The sequence below is a fragment of the Vigna angularis genome, chromosome 3, assembly GCF_016808095.1.
Source record: "Vigna angularis cultivar LongXiaoDou No.4 chromosome 3, ASM1680809v1, whole genome shotgun sequence".
NCBI lineage: Eukaryota > Viridiplantae > Streptophyta > Magnoliopsida > Fabales > Fabaceae > Vigna > Vigna angularis.
In genome coordinates, this window is record NC_068972.1 from 41,823,812 (window position 1) to 41,847,950 (window position 24,139).

General features: G+C 34.9%; 2 protein-coding genes across 2 annotated transcripts; both read left to right on the forward strand.

Annotated features, from left to right (window-relative positions):
- Window positions 1-15,570, forward strand: LOC108326340 (cyanate hydratase). The gene is made up of 4 exons (XM_017559795.2): window positions 1-328; window positions 7,129-7,200; window positions 14,857-14,965; window positions 15,263-15,570. Exons 1-4 carry the CDS (start codon window positions 60-62, stop codon window positions 15,308-15,310), a joined length of 498 nt encoding a protein of 165 aa, XP_017415284.1. The 5' UTR covers window positions 1-59; the 3' UTR covers window positions 15,311-15,570.
- Window positions 15,571-17,072: 1,502 nt separating this feature from the next.
- On the forward strand, window positions 17,073-23,440 carry LOC108318857 (albumin-2; the record flags this gene model as incomplete). Its single annotated transcript, XM_052875487.1, has 2 exons — window positions 17,073-17,232; window positions 22,572-23,440. Coding segments are annotated over 2 exons (804 nt in total), but the record flags the coding sequence as incomplete, so codon positions are not given.
- Between the last annotated feature and the right edge of the window lie 699 nt (window positions 23,441-24,139).

Genomic DNA, 24,139 nt, shown 5'->3' on the forward strand with positions numbered 1-24,139 from the left:
ATTAGACGACCATGTAGTTGAATCCGAAGATCAGTGTGTGTCCCTGTTTGCGGTGTGAGATGGAGCAGAACAAAGAAAGCACAGTGGCAAGTCTGCAAGCTGTGAAGCGTGAGAGTGGGAAGTCATACAATCAATTAGCGAAGGAGACAGGGCTCACCAATGTCTATGTTGCTCAGCTTCTCCGGAGACAGGCTCAGCTCAAACCCGACACTGCCCCTCGTCTGCGGGAGGCGCTGCCCGACCTGACCGAATACCTTATGCGGGAGATGATGAGACCCCCTTTGAGATCTTACGATCCCAGTCTTATCCAAGACCCCACTGTTTATAGGTATTGTTTGTTATTTCTATTGGACTATTTTCTGTGGAAAAAGGTTGGATTTTTACTTGAAATTGTGGAGGAAAAGTGTATCTGTTGTGTGAGGTGAAATGGGTTATTTGAAGTATAATCATGACTCAATCCAAGACCCACTGTCTTTAGGTGCCTCCTCCTCTCCCACCCCATTTCTCATTTGTGATTACTAGAGCTGTGTAGCTGTTGTCTGTGTAAAAGGTGGGAATTTTACTTGAATTTGTAGTGGAAAAGTGTATCTGTTGTGTATGGTGAAATGAGTTATTGGGAGTATAAACATGAACCAATTCATTAATTACTTTTTTAGGCTTAATTGCATGTTGAGTGGGAGGTTATCACCATTATACAATTTTGGTTCTTCATATTCCAATTGGGCCCATTGGATTCTACCAAATGTTTAAATATTGGATGGAATTAGGATGGTGGGCATTGATTGGGTAAGACTTGAAGGACACCCAAATAGTGCAATTAGAACTTGTGGATCAGCATTCGCATGATTACGAAATTTGACGAACTAAATGATTAATTAAAGCTTGTTTTAATATTCACTCAATCATTTCAGGTTGCTAGTTGTTAATAGTGTGTCAAAACATAATTTATTGAATGACAGTGGAAAAATCTTTTATACTGGTGATGGGGTGTTAGAAGTGCAAGCTACCGTTTAATTTATATGAATGCAGCCAGTGTGAAGACATTATTCTTAGATGGAAAATTGTAAGGTTTGGCCTTCTTCTCTTAAGTGTCTGTGTTGATGATCAAGCTGTTGTGAAGTAAACGTGCATCTGTTGTCTTGTCTTTGGTGAAATTGCCAAATGGTTGTGGGAGTTGGTCCTGTTAACAGGGCATTATGAATTATTATTTAGATGTGACTTTGTCAGTGAGAGATGCAAACGTCATTTTATACCGTCATGGATGTCTTGTGATTGACATGAATGTACATAGTTGTTCTTTTGTAATGTGTTTTGCGGATTCTAATGCTGGGAACATGTGTTGTAAAACAGTAGTAGGATGCTGGAATTAATTATTCTCTCATTCATGCTTTTGAAACAATACATAGGTGTTTAAAAAGAAACAAACTATTGTCTAATTAAGGTAAAAAATCTCTTGAAATAAAGTCTCTAAATCAGGAGATATCTACCCAATAATACCTGATCTTAATAAAAGGAAATCTGCCCAATAATTACTAATCCTAATCCCTTAATTTTAGGGATTACACATAATTGTAGGATTACACATAATTGCTATATTAATTGTGCAATAAATTCATATATTCTGACACCCCCCCTCAAGTTGAGGAATAGATATTGGTCATTCCCAGCTTGCTTATAAGATCTTGGAAGATAGGGCTATTGAGACCTTTTGTTAACACATCAGCTACTTGTTGCCTGGATGGGACATACGCCATGCATAATAGACCTTCGTCTACTTTTTCTTTAATGAAGTGTCTATCTATTTCAACGTGTTTTGTCCGGTCATGTTGAACCGGATTATGTGCAATTTCTATTGCTGATTTATTATCACAGTACAGTTTCATGGGACCCTTCAAATCAACTTTCAAATCATCCAGAATAATTTTTATCCATAATAATTCACATATTCCTTGAGCAAGTGCTCTGAACTCTGATTCAGCTGATGATCTAGACACTACATTCTGTTTTTTACTTCTCCAAGTTACTAAATTTCCACCCAGGAAAGTACAATATCCAGTAGTCGATCTTCTATCAATTAGAGATCCTGCATAGTCTGCGTCGGTGTAGGCTTCAAGGTTCAATTTTTCATTCTTCTTGAATAGGATTCCCTTTCCGGGAGTGCCTTTTAAGTAATATAGAATCCTGTAGGCAGCTTGAAGGTGAGACTCCTTTGGTTCATGCATAAACTGACTTATTACACTTACCGAATGGGCAATATCTGGTCAGGTATGCGCCAAATATATTAATTTTCCAACCAACCTCTGGTACATTCTTTTTTCTACTTCTGGTTCATCTCCAGATTTACTCAGCTTGTGATTGGGGTCCATTGGAGTTGTTGCGGGTCTGCATCCAATAGTCTTTGTCTCAGCCAACAAATCGGTTATGTATTTTTGTTGGGATATAAAGATTCCTTGGGTAGAGTATGCTACTTCAATTCCTAGAAAATATTTCAGTTTTCCAAGCTCTTTGAGATCAAATTCTTGGACTAGTCTTTGTTTCAATTTTTCCTTTTCTTTTTCATCATTCCTAGTTACTATAATATCATCCACATACACCAAAAGAACTGTTACCTTCCCCTTTTCTGAATGTTTTATGAACAACATGTGGTCTCCTTGGATTTGTTTGTAGCCAAATCCCTTCATAACTTTTAAGAACCTCCCAAACCATGCTCTAGGAGATTGTTTCAGTCCATATAGTGCCTTCTGAAGTCTGCACACCTTATTTTGTCTATCTCCTTCAACCCCCTGTGGGATATTCATGTAGATTTCTTCCTCTAGGTCTCCATGAAGAAAGGCATTTTTAACATCATACTGTAGTAGTTTCCAATCAAAATGAGCAGCTAAGGATAGAAGAATCCTTAGAGTATTCATTTTAGCAACTGGTGCAAACGTCTCTTCATAGTCTATTCCATATGCATGAGTGTATCCTTTGGCCACCAATCTTGTTTTGTATCGTTCAAGTGACCCATCAGCATTATATTTTACTGTGAATATCCACTTACAGTCAACGATATTCTTTTCTTTGGGTTTATCCACAATTTCCCAAGTGTTATTCTTCTCTAATGCTGTCATTTCCACTTGCATAGCATCTCTCCACTCTTTCTTTGTTAGTGCTTCAGTAATATTATTTGGTATAACCACAGAATTCAAGTTTACCATAAAGCTTTTATGGTTAGCTGATAATCTATCATAAGAAACATAATTTGAGAGAGGATAGAGAGGTTTTTTAGTGCAATTTCTTGTACCTTTTCGGAGGGCTATTGGAAGGTCAATCTCATTTTCTGGTTCACATATTTCTTCATTTCCTGGTGCAGAACTTGGATTGGATTCATGGACTTGCATCATCTCTGGAATTTGCTTTCTCATGGTGTAAACCTTGTTAAATCTCGGAGGATTGTCAGCTTCTATTCGAGTTGCTTCAATGGGGAAATCTGTATCCATAGCTTCTGATCCTCGTTCATAATTATGTTGTATAGTTGGAGGCTCAGATCTGTTGGTTGTGATATATGGCAGAGTTAAGAACTCAACATTTTCATAAGGGTCTTCTAGACATTGTTCTGTAGGATTGGTTTTGTTAAAAAAAGGTTTAGTTTCAAGAAAAGTAACATCAGCTGAGATATACCATTTTTTAATAATAGGATCATAACATTTATACCCTTTTTGTGTGGCTGAATATCCTAAAAAAATACATTTAACAGCCCTGGGATCCAGTTTATCTCTAGCTTGAACAAGGACATGTGCAAAGGCTGTACATCCAAATATTCTAGGAATCAGTCCATTTGATTTCTTAAAGTGAGGAAAGAAATTATTTAGGACTTCTATTGGACTCTTATTACTTAGGCCATGAGAGGGAAGTCTATTAATAAGATATGATGCAGTAAGAACAGCTTCTCCCCAATAATTTTTTGGAACATTCCCTTGAAAAAGAAGAGCCCGAGTTATATTGAGTAAATGCCCATTTTTCCTTTCTGCCACTCCATTTTGTTGTGGGGTATAAACACATGAAGAGTCATGGATGATCCCATTAGATTGGAAATACGAGGATATGGTTTGGTTGAAATAATCTCTAGCATTATCAGTCCTAAACCTTTTAATATTAACTCCAAATTGAGTTCTAATCATTGAGTGAAATATGGGAATGATAGTGCTGACATCGGATTTTTGTTTAAGCAAATAGAGCCAAGTAACCCTAGTGCAATCATCAATAAATGTTACAAACCAGCGGGCCCCAGAAATATTTGGTACTGTAGACGGTCCCCATATATCACTATGAATCAATTGAAAAGGTTGAGAGCTTCTATTATTGCTGTTGGGAAAAAAAGCACGAGTATGCTTCGCTAACTCACAAGTTTCACAATGAAGTTTTGAGATATCTAAGTTTTCATACAAATGAGGAAACATAAAATTTAGCACCTTAAATGATGGATGTCCTAGACGATAGTGATACAACCATAGTTCATCCTTATTTGTTATACTGTGAAGGGATTTTGCTTGGTTGGTTTGGGATTCTTGAGATACTTCCAAGTAGTAAAGACCATCTTTTTCTTTAGCAAGTCCAATCCTCCTCCCTGAGTCTTGTTCCTGAAAAACACATAGAGATGGGGAAAACATTGCAGAACAATTGAGATCAGAGGTTAGTTTCTTTATGGAGAGAAGACTGGCTGAGAGTTTGGGAACATGGAGAACGTTTTTAAGCATAAGGTTGGGGTTTACTTGGATATTACCATATCCTGCAATAGTAGCTACTGACCCATTTGCAACAATAATTTTTCTATTACTTGGTGAGGGTGTATAAGAATGAAACAAGTGGAATAAATGTGTCATATGATCTGTAGCTCCCGAATCCACAATCCAAGAGTTCACATTATATGAGGTATTCATACAAGAAGTTTTACCTGAGAAAACAAGAGAACATGATCGAGAGGGTTCCTCCATATTCCCCAATAGCTTCTTCAATTTCTTTATTTCTTCCATATTGAAATTGTCTACTGCTGGAGATTCTTTAATCTCTGTTTGTGTTATGTGCACTTGGGACTTTTGTTGTCCTCCACGATTCACCCACTCCTTTCCTGGAGGTTTGCCATGCAATTTCCAACATTTCTCCCTTGTGTGTCTCGGTTTTTGACAATAGGTGCACCATAAATTATCTTTGTTTCCTTTCCATAGAGAATTAGGAATTTGCTCATTTCCTTTCTGCACCAGTTCAGGTTTGGTAAGTAGAGCTGACCCATCTATTGGTTGAGACTCAAGCATTACACTCCTCCGACTTTCTTCTGCACGAACAATAGAGATGGTTTCTTCTAGTGAAGGAGTATCCTTTCTCCCTAGAATTTGCACTCTAACCTGATCTAATTCAGGATTTAGTCCTGCAAGAAAATCATACACACGATCGTTCTCTATGAAATTCTTCAAGAGGATTGCATCCTCAGCACACTTCATTTCAAAAACTCTGTAGTGATCAAGTTCCTGCCATAGATTCTGCAACAGTGCCGCATATTCTGTGATTCCTCTGCTTCCCTGTTTTGTGGCTGCAGTTTTTATTTTGATTTCATATACTTGGGCAGCATCATTGGCTTTAGAATATGTGCGGTTTATGGAGTCCCAAATATCTTTAGCTGTATTAAGAAACATACAAGTGTCGCTGATGGTAGCTTCCATGGAGTCCCACAACCAAGACATAATCATGGAATCTTTTTCATCCCAGCTGCAAATGCTGGATCCTCCATGCTTGGACCATTTTCAAGGAGATGAACCAGGCATCCTTTTCCCTTGAGATAGGTTCTAACAAATTGGGACCATTTGAGAAAATATTTTCCATCCAATCTGTATGATGCTCGGAGACCTTGGAGTTCTCTATTTTTGTGTGAAGGACTAGAGACTTCTCTACTTGATGTAGCACCAGACATTGTAATCGGATGTTAGGTTAACACAGCGAAAAGAATAGCAGCAGCAATTAAGGCTGCCCCTTTTTTTTTTTGGACGAGAATGGCAATGAAGGCCAGCAATAGTTGAGGAACGGCAATGAAGGCCGTGAGACAAAAAACAAAGACCAGGGCTCCAGGAAAAACCTAGAGCTCTGATACCATGTTGTAAAACAGTAGTAGGATGCTGGAATTAATTATTCTCTCATTCATGCTTTTGAAATAATACATAGGTGTTTAAAAAGAAACAAACTGTTAGGGAACTAATTGTATTTAGTAGAAAGAGAAACATTACCCAGTCTAACTGCCAAGGCAGTTAGGTAAGTCAGTATAAAAGGGGTGGGTTGGTTGGTGAGAGGGTAGTTTTGGAGTGTTATTGTTTGGCGGGAACTCTTGTAGTTCTTTGGAGGGAGGTTAAGCTCTCGGGTTACGTTGTATCACCATTCTTGTTGATTCTTTTCATTCTTTTCAATAAAAGGAGGCTGTATAATTCAGATAAATTGCCTTTGTGTGTATTCGAGTGTTTTTCCATAGGTTCTTGATCCCAAGAACCTATCACAAACTATTGTCTAATTAAGGTAAAAAATCTCCTGAAATAAAGTCTCTAAATCAGGAGATATCTACCCAATAATACCTGATCTTATTAAAAGGAAATCTGCCCAATAATTACTAATCCTAATCCCTTAATTTTAGGGATTACACATAATTGTAGGATTACACATAATTGCTATATTAATTGTGCAATAAATTCACATATTCTGACATGTATAGTGCATTATATCAACAGCCTTTTTTATATACTTAATTTGTTTGGTTATTGTTAGGAAGGGAAATATTGAGAGAGGGAGAAATATGTATTATAGAAAGTAATTTAGAGATAAAAGAGGTTATGTAGCTAGTTGTTTTGGGGAGAAACTTTCTCAGAAAGTCTATAATAGTTTACCTTTGTGAGGTGTTAGGGTTCTTCTTTTTGGTATTGAAAGTCTTTGACTTTGGTGACAGGGAATAATACCCTGTGTGAAAGGAAGTTTTTTGCTTTGTAAACATTGTCTTTTACAGCCAATAGTGAATAATTCAGTTTGGGAGTTTATCTCTGGTTCTTCTGTGTCTCGTTTTTCTGGTCTTTGTTTCAAGGTGCCCAACAGTTATGTTGATGATCTATTTCACAGGTTGAATGAAGCTGTAATGCATTTTGGGGAGAGCATCAAAGAGATAATCAATGAGGAGTTTGGTGATGGGATGTAAGTTTCAATTATACAATGATAAATTTCTCTTGCATACTGAAGGTGTTTTTGTTTGGTGTTTTACTTTACATCACTTGAGTTGATGCTGTTGATTATATCATGTTTTCTGGATCATTCTGCTTTAAAGTTCACCGATGAGAAAAAAAAAGTATATTAATTTAAGGAAATGATGAACATTTGGGTTTTGATACTTGGTACCAGTCCAAATTAATTTCTCCATCTCCATTAAATATAAACTATTGCTGTTAAAACCTGGTTTTATTTTCTGATCTTGCAGTTGGTTATATACATCTTTTCGTATTAAGCTATGAACCTAAATGTGCACTAAGCATGTGCTGATGCAAGGTGATAAAGCAAGGCTTCTTTGCTGTGAAACTTGGACAAACTGCAGAAAAGCTTATAGGGAATCTTCAATTGAAACATTAGATAGTCCTATGATCAGGGTTTCCTGTTTGAAATCACGGTCCAACAATTTTTACCACCAATAATTGAAGATTTAATACTTAAAAACCCGACAATTGTTTTCAGGATTCAAGAGGTCAGGGTGTCTAGACTTTTAGGATCATGTATGTAAGATCAATAAATATATGTGACATAATTGTTTTTTCTTAATTTAAGAAATTCAAAAAATCCTCATATTTGCTGCTTGCTTCTACTCCAGCAAAATAGGGGGAAAATTTGTCTGAAGAAGAAATTATGTAGCAATAGTCTAAGTCTTAAAATCTCAATAAATGGATGTCATTTTAAATCCTCTTGTACAGTAAAGTTCAGAAACCTAGGGCTAAGGGAAGTATCATATTATAAAATGATTTGTTGATTTATGGAGTTCTAGGAGGATTTCAGACAAGACAGACAAAGACATCCTAATTTTTGGAAAGTTTGTGTTTTCTTCTTACTGGTATAAGTGATTCAAACTCTTCATCTAAGGCTTGCTAGATGTTTGTGATTGATTTTTGAATGAGGGAACAAGTGTCAAGGTCTTGCAGAATCCTCAGCAAACACCCTGCTTATAGCATATTGTGTTTTCTGTCTCAAATTATAGAGCAAGGAAAATAAGTACTAGTTCTGTCTCAAATATTATGTTTTATAATTGATTACAATGTGAAGTCAGAAATGGAGGAGCCTCAGTTGCACCGCAACCTGCAGGCAAGGTGATAAGTTGTAGCAGTTCTGCTTTTAAAGGAATACCAAGTGTGTTATGCAACGACATTGTGATATTTGAGGACAATGTTTGCATAGGAATGTTACAATAAGCTTCCATTGATAAGTAAGTGTGGAAATTTAGTGTGCAAATAAGCATAACGTAAGATATATTTGGTGTGCAAGTAGAGCCTGTGGACTGAAAATCTCATAGTGAGATTCATGTGTGCAAATTTCTCAACGTAATAGATGACAAATGAATTTGTGAATAAACCAGTCCTGAATCCTGATATCTCATTTAGATTTCAATCTCAAATGAAGATAACTAAATATAACAGGTTTTGTTGGAAGAAGAGAAGATGCATTTGATAAGTTTTGGAGTGAATTCATTGGGCTTAAACTTGTTTATAGTGGAACAAGATAAACTTCTTAAGATGAATACAGAAACATGTATTTCTTGAGGGCTTGCCTCTTCTCTAACATAACTTACATTTATAGGAAAGAAAATAATCAACCACACTACTTTCCAACTCACTCTGGTTGGAACACACTTAAACACAACTCACACACAGCTCATACACAACACTTAAACACAACTCACACACAACTCATACACACAGCTCCCACACACAACTCACACACAACAAACAATAATTCTAACACTCCCCCTCAAGCTGGAGCATACAAATTGCATGTATCAAGCTTGGAACAAATGAACTCAATTTGAGGACCTCTTAAGGTCTTAGTTAACATATCTGCAAGTTGGTCATTTGACTCAACAAACTCAGTACAAATTTCTTTGGTCAACAATTTTTCTCGAACAAAATGACAGTCAATTTTTATGTATTTGGTTCTCTCGTGAAATACTGGATTTGATGCAATGTGGAGAGCAACTTGGTTATCGCAATACATCTTCATAGTCTGAATGTTGCAGAAGTTGAGCTCTTGAAGAAACTGTTTCACCCATATAAGTTCACTTGTTAGTGATGCCATAGCCTTATATTCAGCTTCAACTGATCGAGCTATTACATTTTGTTTCTTGCTCTTCAATGAAATGATGTTTCCTCCTAGGAGAACACAATATCCACTAGTGGACCATCTATCAATAGGTGAGCCTGGCCAATCTGCATCACAGTATCCAGAGACTTGAATGCTTCCTCTATCTTCATATAACAACCCTTGCCCGAGAGCCTTTTTAAGGTATCTTAGAATACGAATGATAGCATTCCAGTGGCTAAGACATGGAGCCTGCATGAATTGACTAACCACTCCAATTGCAAAAGATAGATCTGACCTTGTAATAGTGAGATAAATCAGTTTTCCAACCAGTCTTCTGTATCTCTCTGGATTGGAGAATAATTCACCTTCGTTTGGAATTAATTTCTGATTTGGGTCCATAGGACTGTTTACTGATCTACAATCAATCATACCTGTCTCTTGTAATATATCAAGAGCATACTTCCTTTGAGAAACTACAATTCCATCTTTTGACAGAGCTACTTCAATACCCAAGAAGTATTTGAGGCTTCCAAGATCTTTGGTTTGGAAATGACTATGTAGGTGTTTCTTCAGTTGAGATATTCCAACAATATCATTTCTTGTGATGACTATATGATCAACATATATTATTAGGTAAACACATTTCCCGAGAGATGTATGACGGTAAAAAACTGAATGATCTGTTTCACTTCGTTTTAGACCAAATAGTTGAACAATAGAGCTGAATTTTCCAAACCAAGCACGTGGTGACTGCTTGAGGCCATATAGAGAGCGATGCAATTTGCATACCAGTCCAGACTCCCCTTGAGCAACAAACCCTGGAGGTTGCTCCATATAAACTTCTTCCTCAAGATCACCATGGAGGAAGGCATTTTTGATATCTAGTTGATGAAGTGACCAGTGACAAATGGCTGCCATTGCAAAGAATATACGAATAGTAGTCATCTTGGCCATGGGAGAGAAAGTGTCACAATAATCAAGGCCATAAACTTGAGTATACCCTTTAGCAACTAATCGAGCTTTGAGACGATCAATTTTGCCGTTAGAATCAATTTTAATTGCATACACCCATCGATAACCAACTGCCTTTTTGCCCTGTGGAAGAGGTACCAACTCCCAAGTTTGATTTTGTTCAAGAGCTTGGATTTCTGCATTCATGGCTTGTCTCCAACCAGGATGATCAAGTGCTTCTTTCACATTTTTGGGTATTTCAATAGAAGACATTGAAGATATAAGAGTACAATAGGAAGGATGATAACTAAGAAAGTTATAAATGGGATGTGGGTTGCGAGTGGAACGTGTACCTTTTCTAATAGTAATGGGCCAACCTAAATCCTCTTCAGAAGTTGTGGGAGGAAGTGACGGTGATGAAGAATCTGAAGGAGAGGATTCACCATTTTTTGGAGAAGCTGGATTCTCAACTGGTGTAGTAATTGGGGGTGATGGTTCAGGGGGACTTTGATCAATAGTCGGAGTTGGAGACATAGTGGGAATATTAGACACAATCACTGGAAGTGGAAGGACCTGTTGGATGACCTCAATCTCTTGATCAGATGAAGAGAAGTAAGAAGTTTGTTCAAAGAATGTAACATTTGTAGACATGTAGTACTTCTTAGTTTTAGGAGAGTAACATCTATAACCTTTTTGATGTCGCGAATAGCCTAAGAAGACACATTTGATCGCACGGGCAAAAAGCTTGTCTAGTCCGGGAGACATGTCATGAACAAAACATACACAACCGAATACTTGAAGAGACGTGTGAAAGAGAGGTTTATTGGGAGAAAGAATGGAAAAATGAGTCTTATGATCAAGAGAAGAAGAGGGCATCCGATTAATAAGATAACATGCAGTTAAGATGACATCTCCCCAATGATGGATGGGAATATGTGCATTAAGCAAAAGAGTACGGGCAGTTTCAACCAAATGTCTGTTTTTTCTTTCTGTTATATCATTTTGTTGTGGTGTATGAGGACATGTGGACTGATGTAGTATACCATGGGAACTTAAGACTGCAGAAAAGTTGGATGAGAAGTATTCTTTGGCATTATCACTTCTTAGAACTTTGATGACTTGACCAAATTGATTCTTGATTTCATTTAAAAAGGAGGTGAAGAGGGATAACAATTCAGAATGATCTTTCATCAGATAAACCCAAGTGCATCTGGAATATTCATCAATGAATGTAACAAAATACCTAACACCAAATGAGGGAACACAACTAGGTCCCTAGATATCAGAATGAATAACAAAAAAAACTAGAATCACACGTTGATTGTGACCTTTTAGGAAAGGAAGATCGAACATGTTTTTCGAGTTGACATGACTCACATTCTAATTTATTGAGACTACCAAATTCATGAAACATTTTTTTTAATTTCAACAAATGGGGTGACCAAACCGATCATGTAACAGTTTTGGACTAGGAGCTGCAACAAACGACACATGTGGATGAGATCCAAAATGGTATAGTCCCCCAGCTTCATATCCTTCTCCAATCCGTCTCTTGGTCCCACACTCCTATATAACAAAAGATTTGTTATCAAAGGTTATTGAACAGTTTAACGATTTGGTTAACTGACTTAAAGAAATCAAATTGAAAGGACAGTTCGGAACAAATAGGACAGATTGGAGATTTAGAGAGGGTGACAGGGAGACATGACCAATGCCCTTTGAGGAGACTTTAGAACCATTTGCAAGGGTTATTAAATGAGATTTTTCTTGAAAAGAAAGGGTTGAGAACAAAGAGGTATCACCAGATATATGGTCAGAAGCACCCGAATCAATTACTCATGAATTTTGATCGTTTCGGGAGTGTGAAATGCTAGTTGTTGATGTACTTGAGGATGGAGTTGTTTGTGCCATGCTATTGGATTTTAATAGTAGATATTCCTAATATTCATCCTTAGTAAACTTAGAAGTTGAAGAGGTATCCTGAGAGATATTAGCGGTTTTGGGAGGAAAACCATGCAGGAAGTAACAATTCTCTTGGGTATGACCCATCTTTTTGCAGTATGTGTACGGACCTCGCCCTCGACCTCCACGTCCTCCTCCTTTAGTGCCACGTCCTCTTCCGCGTGTGGCAACCATGGCGGATGGCTCTACTACTTCATGAGCTTCCTGAATGTGAGGCATCAGAACCCTAAGAAGGTGTGTGGTCAAGGTTTCCATAGGAGGGACTTCATGACTTGTGAGAAGTTGATCTCTGATATGATTCAGGTCGGGATGTAGAGCTCGAAGAATCATCACCATATAATATTTGTCCAACTTTGTCTTGATATCTTCCAAAGATCCTGCTTCTAGAAACATCCGTAGTTCTTCAACAGTAGATTGAGCTTCAGCCATAAAAGATATAATATCATGGTTTACCATTCTAAGGGATGCATGTTTGTTTGTCGTGTCATAAAGACGTTGAATGTCGTTGGCATAAATGCTTTGAGCTTTCTTCCAAAAAGAGTGACAAGTTTTGAAAGCTCTAAGGGATATAAAGATTTTTGTTCTACTGACTGCCATAACAGGGCACACAACTGGAAATCTGCTTGTTTCCACTGATCTGTTTTCTCAGTTGGTACATAACTTCCATCGTGTTCAAGATGGTCATGATATCCTTGGCCAAGAAACCACATTTCGACGGCTGCAGACCAAGATAAATAATTTTTCCCATTTAGTTTTTCAGAAGTGATGGTGGGACTTCCTGATAATACAATATTGCCAGTTGCCATTGGTGGTTAAAAAAAATGAAAAACAGAGAGAGATGTGTTTCGGCAACAGGGTCGAAATCTGGTGTCTAAAATATTGTTATGGTGGCCAGTAGCGAGATATGAACAGTAAGCAAAGAGGGATTCCAGGAGGACGACGCGTAAATAGTAAAGAGGGAAGACAAGAGGCCAAAAGAGGCTCAGGAGAGTGAGGTGAACAGAAAGGCGGTGTTGCGGTGATCTCCCGACTAGGGAAGGGCGGCACGTGAACAGTACACGCCTGAGATCTAACGGAGAGAGGCGGCGCATGACGGCGCGTGCAAGCGAGACCGAGATGGCGACCACCAGGGTTAGGTTGCGCTTGACAAGGCGAACCAGATCTGCTGGTCATCGAACGAAACTATGATTACGGCGACGACAGACGATGGCCAGCGGTGACGGAGGCGGCGGAAGGCAACGGACGGAAGCAAATAGTGGCGGGTACAGTGGACACATTGAATATATAAGAAGAAGTTGTTAACTGATAATGGAAAAAGGGTAGGTGAACAATGGCAATCTTTGCTTGATATGGTGGAGCTATGTCCAACTAATGACTGAAAAAGGAGAAAGAATAAACCAGTGCGGGATCAACCCGCTCTGATACCGTCTTAAGATGAATACAGAAACATGTATTTCTTGAGGGCTTGCCTCTTCTCTAACATAGCTTACATTTATAGGAAAGAAAGTAATCAACCAACTACTTTCCAACTCACTCTGGTTGGAACACACTTAAACACAACTCACACACACACACTCATACACACAACAACCAATAATTCTAACAAAACTCAATGAACTTAGACATTCTCTGTGTAGGTATCAGCGAGTCGCGCGAGCTAGAAGAAAACTGCTCAACCAACTTGAAGAGAACCGCTCCGACCTTAGACACACTAAGCACGAGCTTCTCCTATTCACAAGACTTGACAAGAGCAACACTATCACTTGAGAACTTCCTCAGACAAACTGTATTCTCAAATGGGATAGATTCTTTTTCACTCAGAGAGTGCTTCCCTTAGGCACACAACTCTAATACTCTCAAATGAAAAGTTACTTTTTAAGAGTTGTGAAGACCTCAATTTATAAGCCTAGGTTCGTGTAAGGCCAGAAACTGAAAAAACATCTCCCAACTGTCAATGATAATCGATTATCATAAGTGATACTTGATTATTTGTGTCTATTATGGGGTTTTCAGAAAGTGATAATCGATTATCCTGAGTAATAATCGATTATTTGCGCAACCTGGGCAATATTAAATCAGACAGTGATAATCGATTATTCTGAGCAATAATCGATTATATGCGCAAGCAACTCTTTTCCAAATAGGCTCGTGATAATCGATTATTATATCAAATAATCGATTATCTGCGCAAAGACTCTCTAAACAGAAAAATTTCTAAGAGTTCTTACATCAACAAAGTAATTCCTATACAATTAATTTTACAAAATACTTTTAAATAAATATAACAAAAGTCTTCACGTTTTTCATCTTGTAGCATCATCAAAACCATAATATCTTCAAGACACCAATGCTCCTCACTAGTAACACTCTGAAAACAAATTGGTTCATTTTATGCCCATCCAAGTTAACATATTAGGCTTATGATAAAATTCATTTTGATAGTATATTTTTTTAGACGATTTTGAGTTTAATGTTAGAGGTGATAAAACAAGGCATACTCATCAAACGACATATATGAATGAATAAATATTACTATCATAAATATAAAATATGAAGATGAAGATTTTCTTTCTAATTATTTTTTGTTCATCTCATATTTAGCATGTCAGCAATAGATTTCTACTGCTCAGTTGACAAAATTCAAGGAGTGGATGGGAAGGATCGTGTGGTAGTGACATTTGATGGGAAATATTTGCCTCACTCGGAACAGGTCAGTTGCTTCTTATTTCTTTTTTCTGTAAGATTTTGTTGCGCAGAACAATAATCAATAGAAGGAATGAAAATGGAAAAATTGAATAAGGAAAAACACTCTTACAATTAGGATACAAACAAAATTTCACATTTGATAAAATCACATGGACATGAATTTATATACATATAAGATAAGAAATTTTTTGAAGTAAGTGCTAATGAAATTTGTGAGAAGTCAATGCTAATGAAATTAAATAAATTGTTTTCAACATTTCTTCATTTTGTGTATTTCAAAACTTTTTTCCAATGTGAACAGAAATCTGAGCACATGGTTTCAAGACCAAGGCCACAGGGGAAACAATGAGTATCATAAAAGAAGGACCAACTGCGAAATCTTCAAGACATGTATAACTGCACATGTTGTATTTGGTGACTGCTATTCTGTGTTGCCCACAGAGAGACAATGGAAGAGAAAATAAAAATTTTATGCTATGGTTTGTGGTAGGAGATTTCATGGCACTTGGATCATAGATTTTAATGTCAGAAACTTGGTAAGATGCAGAAGTTTGTATTGTACATGGTTAAGTCAAACAAACGTAATAATATTCATTTTATCCATCTCTATTATGTCGCCTATGGTAAAATGTGCAATCCTCAGACAGTATTAATGAGTAAAAATAAATCAATTTTCCTGTATTCGTTTTATTTTGCAATACCATCTTTTTTATTTAATAAAAATAATTATGATCATAAATAAACAACTTTTATTTAAATTTCAATACAATAAATTATCACGAATAATATAAATATATGTAATAAAAACATATTTAACCGCATAATTAAAACATTGTTTCATCTACGAATAGAGCAACCGTAATTGATTACAAGGGTTCACATAGAGCACATGTTCAATTGATTTACACAAATTTTCTAATTATATTTAATTAAAGTATATATTTTTCTATATGTATTATGGGGTTTTCTATTTGGTTTACATTTTTCTTAAATCATACTTAAATATATATATTTTCTATAAAGACATTCAATTTTCGAATTACTACTCTATTCAAATCTTTCTTTTTTAGTATTTCTCACATTAAACAAATAGAAAAGACAATTCAAATATATTTTAAAAAACTTACTTTTATCATTTTTTAATTGTAATATTTAATAATAACTTACATTATATTTAAATTTTGTTAAAAGTACGAGATGACAGTATTTATCCTTTTGTCAGTTAATATAATTTTTCCTGAGGTATGTCATGACGACCACATGACAACAATAAAGTAGTGTTTAGGTTACGCCTAACCCAACCCTTAATCTTACCCAGAACAGTATTTATAAATGTCATAAATGATTTTTTTTATGATTTTGATGTAACTTTAGAATAAAATTACATTTGCAACTTTTAAAGAAAAATTGAGTTTTGACTAGTATGGGCAAGTTGAAACAACTTCGAAATAAAAAAATTATGTTAGGCTTAAACGATTTAACTGAAGTTATGTCATATTAAAATGATTTTATTGTGGATAAGTTAAAATCGTGTTAAGTCATAATCATTTATGTGACAGCTTAAGATGATTTTGGTAAGCTTAATCATATTTTTATAAACTAATTAACACAACTTTAGTTTTACAATAAAATGAATTGAAATTCTGTTATCATGATTTCAGTTTTGAAATAAATAAAATTAAAATTATCATAATATAATACAACTTACGTTTATTTAATAATATCGTAACATTATAATATGATTTTAGTTCACTTTATTATTATGCTTAATCAAAATTGTCTTAAACAGTAACGATTTCAATTTCTCCCTATATTTTTGTGCTCCATATTAATTATTGGCGAAAGATTTAATATGGGGTTATTTTTTCGCTTATTATTATGTGTAATTTTCTAAAAAAACAATGGATATCATAACTTCGATTAGGAGCTACGACGTGATCAACAGATGAGAGATACTGATAGTGTCAAATCAAGATTAAATTAGATTCTATCAATTATTTAATATGAAAATTTTCAAAAGTATTAAACTGAGGCCAAAGTGATGTGCACTGTGATGAAGCCCAATATTGGGCGGCCCATGGAAGGATTAAAGCCATCAGATGAATGGCTAATGTAGACGTGGCCAGCGCTTCTTCACAAGTCAGGAGAGAGAACGGAGAGCTTCCAGAGGGTTCCGTCTCAGAGAGTGGCGATCTCACGGTGGTCCGGCAGCCTTAGAGGCTTCAGATGGCAGTGGTGAAAGAGGAGAAAATGATCAGGGCAAAGAGACAAGTAAGTATTTCTTGGTTCCCATTTCTTTCTGTGTATTAAAGTGTTATTGCTTTTCATTGATTGTAAAACAGAACACATACAAAACATAAAACAGAAAATAGAGCTCTATATATAGTGCTCTGATGAACAGAAAACAATAAAGACCTAAAACAGAAAACATTAAAACAAAGCCCCAAAATGAACTTCGGTTCATTTTGTATTTATGTATCTAATAACAGATTCTTAAAAAAGGATCAGGATGTCAAACCAGTAGATAAATTTTACAAAGACTGGAAGAATATAAATTGAAAAACTATTGATTTGATCTAGCAATGGATAAATTAATCTATTTACCATCATATAAGGTGAAACTCTAGCTCACAACTTGTGGAAGAGATTAGACAAGTTGTTTGAATCTAAAACTTCCTTGAATAAGGCTTTTCTTATTCAAAGTAAACTTGAAATATAAGAATGCTTTTTTATTAGCTAAATATTACGTTACTATTGCAAAAGAATGTTACCCAAAGTTCATTTTCTTTTGCATCGTTCAATAAAATGTTTAATGCGTTCCTTTTTTTGTGCAACAATTAAAAAATTTCCTATTCTATTCTTGTTTTCTAGTTCTATAAATAAGAGTTCTTCCTCCATTCCAAAACACATAAAAATAAATATTTTTTCATTCTCTTTTCTTCTTAGTTTCATCATTTTTCTCTTTTTCTTTCCTAAAAATGTTATGGGTTTATTTTATACTTTTTTAGAAATTTTTGCTAGTTCTGAGATCCTCAGAAATTTCTAAAAAGTTCCTGTTTTATTTTGGAAGACTTGTACAATACACTTTGGATAATCCTTAAAAACAGTGAAACTACACGTTTTAGAAAATTTTGTTCGTTGATGATTTTGTCAGTTTATATACAACAAACAAGATTTCTACATAAGTATTATAGGACACAATTTTAAAAAGAATAGAGTGCTTAACTCCCCTTACACCATACAAACTTTGAACTAAGAATGACTATCACGCTTCCTCCCATGAATTCCTCAATCAAAATTAATTATAATCTTAAAAGCACCATCAAACATCAAGTTTCACCTTTCAAACATAGAACCACATAAAAAAGAAAATGTTAGCTTCCCATGTCTTGATTGACCCTACACCAAACAAGCTATCAACACATTTTAACATAATAATAATTTAAATACATATTACTACGTATTATCTATTTTATCGCACGTACATATTTTTCACAGGTTTTACATTAGTCAAGGGAACTGACTTTGAAGAGATATTTTCCCCATGGTTAAAATGTCTTCAATCAGAGTTGTGCTTGGCTTGGCATGAAGAGATATTTTCCCCCATGATTCCTTCATGGTGACATGTAGGAAGATATCTATATGAATCAACATAAAAGTTTTACTGTGAAAGGTAAAGAGAGTCTTATTTGCTAGTTGAAAAAGAACTTGTATGAGCTCAAACAAACTCCAAGACAATGGTAAAAAAAATTAATTCCTTCATAGTAAAACATGTGACAAAACTTCTTCTGACCATTGTGTTTTTAGAAAGAATTTTTCTTTCATAGTAAAACATGTGACAAAACTTCTTCTAACCATTATGTTTTTAGAAATAAATTTTCTAATGAAAAATTCATTATTCTTCTATTTTATGTTCATGCTGATTTTTGGTCAAGTAATATTCATTAGAAACTTTTGAAAGAAAAGTAATATTCATTACAAATTTTATACAACAAACAAGGTTTCGACGTGAGCATTATAGGACACAATTTGCATTCCAAATTTCAACTTAAAATAACTTATTAAGCTTGGATACCTGTTCTATTTTCTAAGCTAGGCTAAATAAGTAAATAAATTACGTTGATTTATTAAGCTTGAATACTTCTATTTTCTAAGCTAGGCTAAATAAGTTAATAAATTAGGTAGATTTTTTAATATGAATTTTAATGTTGGAGGTTTTTTAAGTAAAAGCTACACTTTTATTGAATTGATAAACACTTTACATACACCAAAAACTCAAACTGCATAAAGTAGGAAAATAGGAATACATGAGACACGATTCCATGTTTAACAACTTCCTAAAAAATCTAAAACTGACCGGGCTGTTTGAAATAGTCAAACATCTTAACTGCTACAACTAAAGTACAACTTTAACACTCTTCCTTACTTTGGTTGCTGTAAACTCCAGTTTTTCTCTAAGAAATTCAAACTTGCTTTTTGGTAAAGACTTAGTAAATATATAAGCAAGTTGTAATTTAGATTTGCAATAAGTCAAGCTAACTGTACCTTTTTTTTTTTGCACTTATCTGAGAAATAATATTTTTTTTGCACTTATCTGAGAAAGAATATTTTGATATTGAAATTTTTGGTTTTTCCATGAAAAACATGATTGCATGAAATAAAAATAGCACCTTGATTGTCAACAAATATTTCAGTACATCTTTTTTGCTTCATATTTAAATCAATTAAAATCTTTCTTAACCACAAGGCTTGAATTAAGCAGTGTTGGCTACAATAAATTCAGCTTCATTGTAGATTGTGCTACAATATTTTGATTTTTACAGCACCATGAGAACACACATGATCCAAACAGGAAGCAATAGCCTGAAGTGCTCTTCAAATCATCAAGCGAACCTCCTCACTCAGTGTTAGAATATCCTTGCATTGTATCATTCTGACTTGCACAGAATTTGATTCCAAAATTTAATGTTCCTTTCCCATACCTCAAGACTCTTTTTGAAGCAATAAGATGTGTCTCAGTTGCACAATTTGCAAATCTAGATAATAGACTTACAGAATGTAAGTTATCAGGTCTAGTGGTTGTTAAGTACATTAAGCAACCAACTAGACTTCTATAAAAGGTTTCATCAACTGGTTCGACTTCATCCTTTTGGCTCAACTTCTCCTTTTGCCACATTGGAGTATCTACACTTTTGCATTCATCCATTTTAGTTTTTTTTAGAATTTCTTTAATATACTTCTTTTGACAAATGAATACTTCTCTTTTTTTTTAGATTTATTTCCATTCCTAGAAAATAAGTCATTTCCCCTAAATTTTTCATCTAAAAAATTTGCTTCATATCTTCTTTGAATTTTCTCACAAGTTCTTCATTCCCTTTCATAGTGAAACCTTCAGGTTGTTCAACATAAATCTCCTCCTGTAACAAACCATTTAAGAACACTCACTTAATATCAAGTTGGTAAACTTTCCAACCCTTTTGTACATCTATTGCAAGCATAAGTTTGATTGTGTTTAATCTTGCAACAGGAGCAAAAGTGTCAAAAAAATCAACACCAAAAATTTGAGCATATCCTTTTACAACAAGTTTGGCTTTATGCTTGTTGATTGAGCCAATAGGATTCAACTTTGTTCTAAATACCTACTTCACACCAATCACTTTTCTATTTGTGGGTCTTCTCACCAACTTCCACGTTTCACTTTTTTCAATCATTAAAAGTTCTTCTTTCATTGCTGTAATCCATTTGGAGCCTTTTTCTGCTTCCCAAAAATCTATTGGTTCAAGTACAACCACATTATACATCTTTGGTAAATATTCAGAAATTAATCTCATACCTCTAATTGGAATGTCATCAATTAGCTCATTTGTATCAAGTTGAGATTTTGAAACTTGATCATGAAATTTAACTACTTGTTCTTCATCACATTCATCATTTTCCATGAAATGAACATCTCTGCTTATTAAAATTTTCCTAGTGTATGGTAGAAAAATTCTATAAGCTTTAGAGTTTGAGCTATACCCGAATAAAATCCCAGCTTCTGTTTTGTTGTCTAACTTATCTCGTTTTATCTGTGGAATATAAACAAAACACAAGCAACCAAATACTTTGAGATTTTTCAGAGAGGGTTTAAAACCATACCAGGCTTCATATGGAGTTTTCTTTATGACAACTTTTGTGAGAAGCCTATTAAGAAGGAAGACTGCAATGTGTGCAACTTCAGCCTACTACTCTTTTCGCAAATGTTTCTCAAACATTAAAAATCGAGCCATCTCCATAATGGGGCGGTTCTTTCTTTCATTGACTCCATTTTTTTGTGGAGTATATGGTGTTGTGAGTTGGTGTTCAATTCCCACTTCTTCACAAAAAGAATTAAATTGATTTGAAGTGTACTCCTTGTTGTTGTCAAATCTCAATGCTTGAATTTTATAACCACTTTGTGTTTCAATCCATTGCTTGAATTTCCAAAATATACTAGCAACTTCTGACTTGTATTTAAGAAAATATATCCAACACATTCTAGAGTAGTCATTTATAAAAATCAAGAAATACCTACTGCCATTTAGAGATGGAGTGTTGTGAGGTCCTCCCACATCTGTGTGTATCAATTGCAACTTTTCTGTAGCTCTCCAAGTTGATTGTTTGAATGGAAGTCTTGATTGCTTTTCTTGTTGACAAGTTCTACAGTATGAAATTTCAGATTCAAGATAAGGGAGATCTTGAACCAATTCTGTTCTTTGCAGATTCACAACAACTGGATGATTGAAGTGTCCAAGCCTTTTGTGTCAAACTTCTTGTGCAATACTTTGCAGATAAGTCCTTAAAGAGAGTGAAACTACATATTTTAGAAAAGTTTGACCGGCTTTATATTTTAACTGATAATTATGTGTATTCTTATATTAATATTAATGTTGTTCTAATTTTAGTTTAAGATTTCAAAATTCTGTAGTGTAATTTACCTCTCATATATTGAGATAAGAGAATTAATGCATATACGTGAATTTGTGATTAAGAAAGTTTAAGTCTGTGAGTGAAGATTGTGCCTATTTTAGTTCTATTATAAACTTCTCTTTTTTATATATATATATATATATATATATATATATATATATATATATATAAAATATGCAAAAGGCAAACAGCAAACGGTTTATGTAATGACAAAAAGCACGTGCACAATTTAGATAACATCTTCTTACGTTTCCAATTTAGTGGCTTTTAAGGTTAGTGTTACCGTCGCTTTAACCTTATCTCAAGTGCCATTAAAAACATCCAAAAATCTCAACATGTTTGCCATTAGATATTACAATAATAAACTTAGGTGACATTCAGCACGGATAACCTTTACTAGGATGCTTTTTTTTGACACGATGAGACACGATAGATAATATTTGTCAGGTGTGCTTTGCGTACAAATAAAGCAGTTTCCAATACTATAAGTAAAGATTCTCACTCCAACAGTATAAATAGGTGCCATGGGGACGAATGCAAGCATCCCGAAATCAAATCATATATCTCTCTTGCACTCTTTATATCTACCTTACTCCCTCTTCTTCTGTTAAGAAAAATGTCAAACCCTCCTTACATCAATGCTGCATTTCGTTCATCAATAGAATATGAAGTGTATTTCTTCGCCAAGAACATGTACGTGCGGTTGCATTACACTCCCGGAGGAACTGATGACAAGATTTTGACCAGTCTGCGTTTGATTAGTAGTGGTTTTCCATCACTTGCAGGAACGCCATTTGCAGAACCTGGAATAGACTGTTCCTTTGACACTGAAGCGAGTGAAGCATATGTGTTCTCCGGCAACCTCTGTGCCTACATAGACTACGCTCCAGGTACAACAAATGACAAGATACTCGCAGGTCCTACAACAATTGCTCAAATGTTTCCTGTCCTAAAAAACACGGTGTTTGCTGATGGCATAGACTCTGCATTTAGATCAACAGAAGGAAAAGAAGTTTACTTATTCAAGGGCAATAAGTATGTTCGAATAGCCTATGATTCGAAGCAGCTTGTTGGCAACATTCGCAACATCAGTGATGGGTTTCCTGTTCTGTATGGTACCATCTTTGAAAGTGGAATTGATGCGTGTTTTGCTTCTCACGTGGAGTCTGAAGCTTACCTTTTCAAAGGAGACAAGTATGTGCGTATCAAATTCACTCCAGGTCAAACAGATGACACTCTTGTCGGTGATGTCACGCCTATCCTTGATGGTTGGCCCGTTCTTAGAGGCATTTTGCCTGTCAGCTAAACAAGCCTTCACTCTCATGCATCAACCACCTTGGCCTCGTCACAATCAATAAGGCTTTCATTTCCAACGTTTGTTTTCTTTGTCTTTAATGTAACATTAGGATTGGAAGCATATTTCCTTTCCTAACGTAACAAGTCTGAATGTTTGTCTTTCCTTTTCTGTACAGCATGTTTGTTTCCTATCATCGTGTACTTTGTCCACTTAATAAAACTGGGTGGTTTGGTTTAATAGAATGATTGTTATAGATTTAGTTTAATCCATAAAATTACTTTTCATTACTTTATGAATAATTCTTATCAAATCGTAATTTTAGTAAAGATGCCTCTACAAAACGAAACTTTCTGTAATCATATTCTATAACCGCGTATGATCTTTAGATGTCTAGAAAGTCAGAATAAATAAACTAGTTTTGGAGGAACAAGCGATCATTTTTCAAGAACTACAATTTATGAAAGGTATTTGTGATAAAATAATCTATTATGAAAGATAAACTCTCTTTCTCAATAGGTGACACAATTTGCATTCCAAATTTCAACTTAAAATAACTTATTAAGCTTGAATACCTGTTTTATTTTCTAAGCTAGGCTAAATAAATTACGTAGATTTTTTAATATGAATTTGAATAGAAAGGATAAGTGTGATGAGATTTATAAACGAGAACCTGAATATAAAAGATGAATGTGAATAGACTCAAAAAGTTAAAAAAGAAAATTGTGTAAAAAGATTTGTGTTGATTTCAAAACCAACCACCAGTGCACTTGTTGCAGTAATAAGTGATGAATATCTTTCTTAGAATCTATAAAACTTATGCATCACAACTCTTTCTTTTATAAAGTACAAAAAAACATAAGAAATACTATTTGACATGTATAATTGTGAACGTAAAAGTGTGTTACCATTGTTCTATATGATATGATTAGACGA